The sequence below is a fragment of the Numida meleagris genome, chromosome 24, assembly GCF_002078875.1.
Source record: "Numida meleagris isolate 19003 breed g44 Domestic line chromosome 24, NumMel1.0, whole genome shotgun sequence".
NCBI lineage: Eukaryota > Metazoa > Chordata > Aves > Galliformes > Numididae > Numida > Numida meleagris.
This window is the reverse complement of record NC_034432.1, coordinates 1641130-1648466: the sequence shown is the minus strand read 5'-3', so window position 1 is coordinate 1648466 and position 7337 is coordinate 1641130. Positions and strand designations below refer to the sequence as shown.

Below are 7337 nucleotides of genomic sequence, written 5' to 3'. Positions count from 1 at the left end.
GGGGGATGATGGGGGGCTCTTACTCACTCATCACCTCGGGTGGGTTTTGCCGCGGTCTGGCTGTGATGGTCTCCCCGTGTCTTATGCACACACCTGCCGGGCGGATGGAAAAGGGGTGGGGAGGTGGAAATGATGGGAGGGGGAGGGAGAGGAGGGAAAGGGGGGGGATCGGTCGGTGGGGCAGCAGCACGGGGCACTGCAGGGCTGCGGGTGCACCCAGCGAGGGGAGAGGAGGAGGAATGGAGGAGAGGGGGGGGGGAATGGAGGTGGAGCTGTCCACTGCTGGACCAGCACGGAGATGGGGAATGGAAGTGGAGTTGGCCAACTCGAGGCCAGCACGGAGCTGAGGAGCGGCCCCTAAACCCAACCCTGGGGGCTCTGCCGGCTGTCGCCTCCCGTCACCCCACAGCCCCGTACCTTTGTGCCTGATCAGGTAGTGTCCCAGCACGATGAGGAGGCTGAGCAGGAGGAAGACGATGACGGCCACCACTCCGCCGATGACCGCGTGGTACGTGCTGGAGGTTGACAGCACCGGGCTGGCGTCTGCCCGGGAGATGGAGGGGGAGAAAGCAAAGAGAGGGGAGGGGACGCTGTGGGTCTCCCCGGGTCCTGCTCGGCGCGGTGCTGAGGAGGCAGAGGACGGGGAGGAGCGGAGCCGGGGCGAAGCGGCGCGGGGGGGAAGCAGGGGGTGTGATGTGGAGAGGCCGGAGACGGGCAAAGCTCTGCCCACCGTGTGCGCCAGCGCTGCGCCGTGGCTCTGCTGTCACCGTCCCCTGGTGCCTGGCGCGGGCACGGAGCCACGGGAACGCTCGGAGGGGACATTGGGACAAGGAGAGGGCGGAAAAGAAAAACGATGGGGGGAGACGAGGAGCACGGACACATCGGACAGACGGACGGACGTGGGGGCACCAGAGCCGCTCGCGCTGCAGCGGTGCTGCAGTAGGATGGGAGCACGGGAAGGATCATGTTGTCCCCGTGCCACCAAGCAGCGCCCAGGGCCTGGCTGGGCACCTGGCACGTGGCAAAGGCGTCGCTAAGCCAGCACGGGGCCATCGTCCTCCTGACATCGTCTCTGGCTGAGCAGCAGCGGGTCCGTAAAGAGACAGAAATGGAGCGTACGGTACCTTGGATGGGAGCTGGAGTGGAGGATGAAGCGGTGGCCATGGAAGCATGAGAGATGGGCTGGGAAGGGCCCGGCGGAGGGGCTGGAGTGGAGTGAACGTGTGGGGTGGGGAGCTGGGGAAGATCTGGGGAGGACGACAAAAACACAGGGACAGCAGTCAGCCCCCCGGCAGGGACAGAGCCCACGGGTGGGACCCCGGCGTGGGGGGACCTTCCACCACCCCACTTCTCTTCCTGCCTCTGGGGCACACCAGGGACGCCTTGCCCCGCGTCCTACCTGCTAGCAGCCCCAGATAGGGACCCATGGGACCCTCCTGCCTGGGTCACCCAGTGCCAGGTGCCACCTCTGCTCGGGGATGGCTGCTGTGGGGGGGCTGGAGGGCTGCTCCGGTGACGGTGCCCAAGACCCCTGTGGCTCCGGGAGGCAGGGAAAAAGGGGGGATTTGAAAATGGGGGAAACCAGTGCCTGGATGTGGTGCTGGGTATGGTGACAGAGAGCAGGTGGGGGACACATGGCGTCCTGGGGGCTGGTGGGCGGGCACTGGGTGCTGCTGTGAGCCCAGGGGTGGGTGCAGGAGCGGGTCCCTGCACCAGGGGTGACGGGGGCATGGGGTAGCCAAGGGCAGGGGGCTGCTGAGGATGGACCGCGTGGGGTGGGACACATCTCTGCCATGCGCTCCTGCCAGCCGCAGCCATTTCGGAGGGGAAGGATGGGGTGGGGGGCAGCCCGAACAAGAGGGGAGGGAAGGGGAAAGGCCGGAGCATGAGGGATGCTGGAAGATGGAAAAGCTCAAGGCTGGAAGAGAGCAGGGAGAGGACAAGAGGACAACAGAGAAAAGGAGGACGACTCCAAATCCAGGCCCGGAAGCGCAGGGAAAGGGGCTCCCCACGAGGCGGGGGGGAGCGCGCAGCCCAGTGGGGCACGGTGACAGCGAGCAGAGCACGGCCAGGGCAGGGGGGAGCAGCAATGGGATGGGTGCTGCTGCTTCCCCTGCAGGGACAGGCTGCGGGGTCCCGGGATGCAATGCAAGGCTGCAGCGTGGGGCGAGCCGTGGGGTCGGTCTCCAAAATCTCGGGCTCAGAAGGGGTCAGCGCTGCCCGCTGGCTCACGGCCTTTTGCTGTCCCAGGGTGGGCTCCGGATGAGACCTGGAGACCCCCCCCCCCGTGCCGCACCCTCCCCTCATCAGAGCCGACGGGGTCCGGGCTGAGCCGCGTCTCCGCTCACCCCGCTCTGCCCCATCCACCAGCGGGGGAGGCACGGGGCTGGATGCAGCAGGGGATGCTCCAACCCAACCCACGAAGCCCCACGTGCATCCCCACGGCGCCGCGGTGCCAAACCGAGCAGCGTTCCCCCCCCATTCCTTCCTTCTCCTCCCCATCCCCCCCCCAGCCCCGCCGCCTTACCGCTGACGTCCAGGTTGTACTTGGCGATGACGCTGCCCATGGAGCTGGTGGCCGTGCAGATGTAGGTGCCGCTGTCGCTCTTGTTGAGGAAGGGGAAGATGAGGACTCTCTCGGAGCTCAGCTGCTGCGGGGGATCGCTGCCTTCCTTCTCCCATAGGAACTCCCGGGGGCTGCGGGGCGGGATGGGGGTCAGGCACCGCTGGGTCCCCCCCCCACAGCATCACAGGGGGCGGAGGAGAGGGCTGTCCCCGCCCGAGGTGGTCTCTGAGGTCCCCACCCCCCCCCCTCCCCCAACCTAAACCCATTCCATCTTTCTGTGATCCCATTATCCGGTGCCCCAAGGGGAGGGAACTGCCCTCGGTGGGATGCAGGGCACCGAAGCTGCGAGCCCACCCAGCTCTAAGGTGAGCCCCCCCCCCTCCCACCCCTTCCCCAGCCCCATGGAGAGGTAAGCAGCGATCTGGGGTGTGTGGATGGGTGGGAAGGGGCAGTGGGGAGCGCTGGGGGGTCCTTACACGGGGTTGCCCTGCCCGTCGCACTGCAGCTGGAGCTTCTCGCCTTCCCGCGGGTACTGGGGTTGCGGCTCGATCTTCGCCGTTGGTTTGTCTGCAAGGGGAGCAGTGGGGTGGGAGCGCTGCCCCAAACCCCACCCCACGCCCCCCTCCCCACCCTGCCGTGCCACGGGTGAGGTGTGAGAGCACCCACGGGTGGTCAGCTCCCACGTCCCCACATCCTGTCCCCGAGGTGGGACGGGGGTGATGGGGACAAGAGGGACACGGGACCATGGGGACAGGGATGGGCAGGGGGGGTGACACCGTGCAGCACTCCCCTATGGGGCAGCGCGTTGAACCCGTATCGGTGCGCACGCAGGGCACGTGATGTCTGCTGAAGCGCGGTGACACTGAGGTCCCCCCCGCCCCCGTCCCCGCGTGCCACGTACAGTGGACCTGCAGCTTCTGCGTGGTCGACCTCTCCGAGTTCTGCAAGGACTCGTGGTCCACCGTGCAGGTCACCTCGGCGTTGTCGTCCTCCTTGGTGACACGGAACTCCACCCGGCTGCTGACGGTGAAGGTCTTGTTGTGGGAGTCCTCCACCACCTCCATGCCCTCAGCTGCGGGGACAGGGGGCGGTTGGAGGTGACGGTCACCACGTCCCCACGTTGAGCAAGGGGACACCCTCCCCGCACCCCATCATTGGCAGCAGCACGGGATGGTCAACTGGGGCGGCCCGGCACCGGGCACACCTGCAGCTCCCAGATCCCCCATCCGTCCCCGTGGGGTCCCCAGTCACCCCAGTCCCCTGTCACCCACCCTTCAGCTCCTTATTGCCCTTCTTCCACCGGAGCTGCGCTGCGGGTTTGCTGCCGGAGGACCGGCACGTCAGCCGGGCGATCTTCTCCTCATCGATGGGCTGCTCGTGGCCGAAGATTTGGGGTTTCTGGGGGATTCCTGGGAGGGGAGGAGGTGAGAAAGACAACAACCCATTAGCTCTGTGCAGGCTTGCTCTCCAGAGATGGATGGAAAGACACGAGGCGTGGTTGAGTGCATGGTGGTGGCGATGGGTTGATGGTTGGACTCAGTGACCTTGGGGGTCTTTTCCAACAACCCATTAGCTCTGTGTGTGCTGCTGTCTAGAGATGGATGGACATAAGACATGGTTGAGGGGGCATGGAGGTGGTGACGGGTTGAAGGTCGCACTCGATGACCTTGGGGGTCTTTTCCAACCGTAATGACTCTATGGGTGGGAATGGGTTGGTGGTTGGACCTGATGGGTCTTCTCCAACCACAACGATTCGATGACCAGGATGCGTTACGGCGTTGGGACGTGGGATAGAAGAGATCAAGGGCCGTATGGGGGGCAGCCTGCAGATGGGGCAGAGGCAGAGAGGAGGTCAGGGGGTGCTACCACTCACCCAGCACGGTGACGAGGGCCTTGGCGGTCCGCACGGGCATGGTGAAGATGGAGCAGGTGTACTCCCCCTCATCCACCAGCATCACGTTGCTGATGCTGATGGTCAGCTCGTTCGGCGTGGACCTCACCAGCTGGATCCTGTTGTCCCGGAGGGCTGGGGGACAACACGACAGCGGGGTGGGTGAGCGGCAATGCCACCACGCTCCCCATCGGTGGGGATGGAGGACCAGCTTCGCCCCGACCCATCTCCCCTCTGCCCAGCGTCCCCACCCCGTGCACGCACCTCGTTTCTCCCCGAAGTAGAGGGTTTGTTGGGCAGGGTTGGACCACTGCAGCGAGGAGTCGTCGGGGTCCTCCACCTGGCACTTGAGCACCACCGTGCCGCCGGCCACCACCGTCTCGTCCGACGTCGTGGGCTGGCTCACTGCACGCGAGAGAGGAGAGGTCGAGGAGGGGGGGGGTCCGGGCCGTGCCTCCGTGCCGCACAGCCTGGGATGCGATGCCCTCCACCTCCACTGAAAGCAGATTTGGGAACCAGGTCGCTGTGTCCCTCCTACAGACGGCGACGGACCTGCTGGGAGGAACGCTTGCCAGGGCTCCCCAACGCACCGCCGAGTGGAAGCGGGCGCTTTGGGCTCCCACCCCAAAATTCTGGCCCCATCTCAATCCTAAGGGCTCTGCGCATCCCTCCCAGCCTTGTCTCCTTTGCACGGACGCCGCTGCCGGGCAGCCCAAGGGCAGAGAGGAGCGGCAGGAAGATCAGATAACCCCTCCTGCCCCAAGGACGGCTATTTCGGGACAGCCACGGCGCCGAGCCGCCCCACGGGGAAGGGAGACGCCGGCTCGCCCAGCCCGGAGGTCGGACACAACCAGGGCGCTGCAACCCGTGCTCCGTCACGTGCTGGATGCGGAGCTCCACGCGGCGTTGTCTTACGTCTCAGCACTCAGGGCTCAAGTCTCAACCTCGGGGCTGCTCTTGTGCCGTGAGCCCGCAGCGCAATCCTCATTTCGGGACCCATTTCCCCGCACGACGCTTGCTGGCTGGGAGAAGCTCCACTGAGCAGCAGCAGCCCGAATCGGGCTGAATTTCTCCATTTTCTGCCCAGAACGACGCAGGGAAACGTTTTCTTTTGCTGACATTGTAAATTCCACAAAGCTATCGCAGGAAGCGGGAAGGGACGGAGAGGGCTGAGCAGGGCAGGGGGCAAAAATGCGGAGCTTCCCAGATTTGTGCTGAACAGATGGACTAGAGGTTGGAGATGGGTCGGGGGTTGGACTAGAAGACCTCACTGGCCTTTTCCAACCTGAGAGATCCTATGAGAGGGCATGGGGGGGGTGGGCTGATGTTTGGACTCGATGATCTCAGTGGCCTTTTCCAACCCCGTGAACTCCAGGCTGGAGAGCGCGTGAATCCCACACCAGCTTTGGAACACACGAGGACTTCAATATTCCAAAGCCACCGAATCCGGATTAAAAACCATTCCCAAGTTTCCAGGCTCCATCCCTGGGACGCTGCTGCTCCTACATCACAGTGGTGGAACTCTGCTCCTCTCCACTCGCTGGGGTTACCGGCTGCTGAGGGGTCCCTGCTTCCACCTCCTTCCTTGTGGACGTTTATTGGTGCTCTTCCTCATCCTCCCTCCGGCCGCGGTGCGTTTGGTTCCAGCTCACTTTGGGCACAGTCCTCGGGGGGGTCCCCAGCCCCAATCCCATGGACACAGCCAGGGATGATGGCACGGCCGCTCCTCTGGGCAGGGAGGTGGCTGTCGGCTTGTTTTAATTTGTTAATTAGGGGATTAGGCCGCTCCAAGCCGCTGTTGTCCAAACTCAAAGCGCTCCGACTCCGATCGAGGACGGGGCACAAAACCCACGCGGCAGACTACAGACCCCATCTTTTAATTAACGCAATTACCATCACCTGCCACAGCGCCGGCCTCATTAAGGAATTAACCTGGGGAGGGGTTCAACAGCAGGAGGAGGGCACAGGGGCCCTGCCACGGCACCGGGGTCCCGGGGACACCCCAACCCTTCGGTCCTGAGAGCCCCACTGCTCCTCCAGCCCACCCCAACCTCAGGACCCCCGCCCTGAGCACGGGACCCCCCCCCTTTTGGATTTCCATAGGGGACAGCCCGGAGCCCCGTGCTCCCGCCCCACGGAGCACTGCGCCGTGCCCCAGATCCCGCTCGCCTCCGCACCGACAGCTTGGCGCAGCAGATGGGCACGGCTCGGTTTAATTAAAACCCGGCGCGGCTGCAACCCGCTGGCCCCTTGACAGAACAGGGACACCGACGCCGCGGGGACCCGCGAGCTTCGCCCCCTCCCGACCCATTGCGATGGGGACAAAGCGTGGTCCCCGTCCCCCGGCTCCACCACCCCCGGGAGCGCGCGGGGGCACCCAGCGCCGGGAGGACCCACCCGAATCCAGCAGCTCCCAGCGCAGCGCGTCCCCGACAGCCGAAAGCATTCCGCTTCGGGTCCCAGCAGCCCCCCCACCAAAATCCCGGTCCCGTTTTGGCAACACGTTTGGCCAAACCGGGAGCCCCGCGCCGCCCGACCGCGGCACCGAGCGGCGCTCAGCGCTCAGCGCTGCTCTCCCGCATCTCCAGGAGGGGGAAGCAGATCCTCGGCTCCGCGTTTCCTCCTCTGCCCGACCCGTGGGCACCGCGCTGCGGTGGGAGACGCAGTTTTGCATCAGTGAGCCGCTCCGGCAGCAGGGAGGGCCGGGCTCCGTCCCCGTGGGACCCTTGGGGAGCAGGGGGCGGCCGGGCTGCACCCCCAGGGCCCCGCAGCAGCTCACCAAAAACCGGAGAAGCCCTCCAGGAACAATCAGGGCTTCCCCAGTCCCGTGCCATCCCGGCGACGAGCGGCACAAACGAACGCTCCCATCTCCCTTAGCAC

General features: G+C 65.5%; 1 protein-coding gene across 2 annotated transcripts; it reads right to left on the bottom strand.

Annotated features, from left to right (window-relative positions):
• CADM3 (cell adhesion molecule 3) lies at nucleotides 418-7326 on the bottom strand (the record flags this gene model as incomplete). Of its 2 annotated transcripts, XM_021376505.1 has the most annotated exon segments (9): nucleotides 418-543; nucleotides 1125-1247; nucleotides 2528-2697; nucleotides 3043-3133; nucleotides 3468-3638; nucleotides 3838-3975; nucleotides 4440-4592; nucleotides 4722-4862; nucleotides 6855-7326. In XM_021376505.1, coding segments are annotated over 9 exon segments (1390 nt in total), but the record flags the coding sequence as incomplete, so codon positions are not given.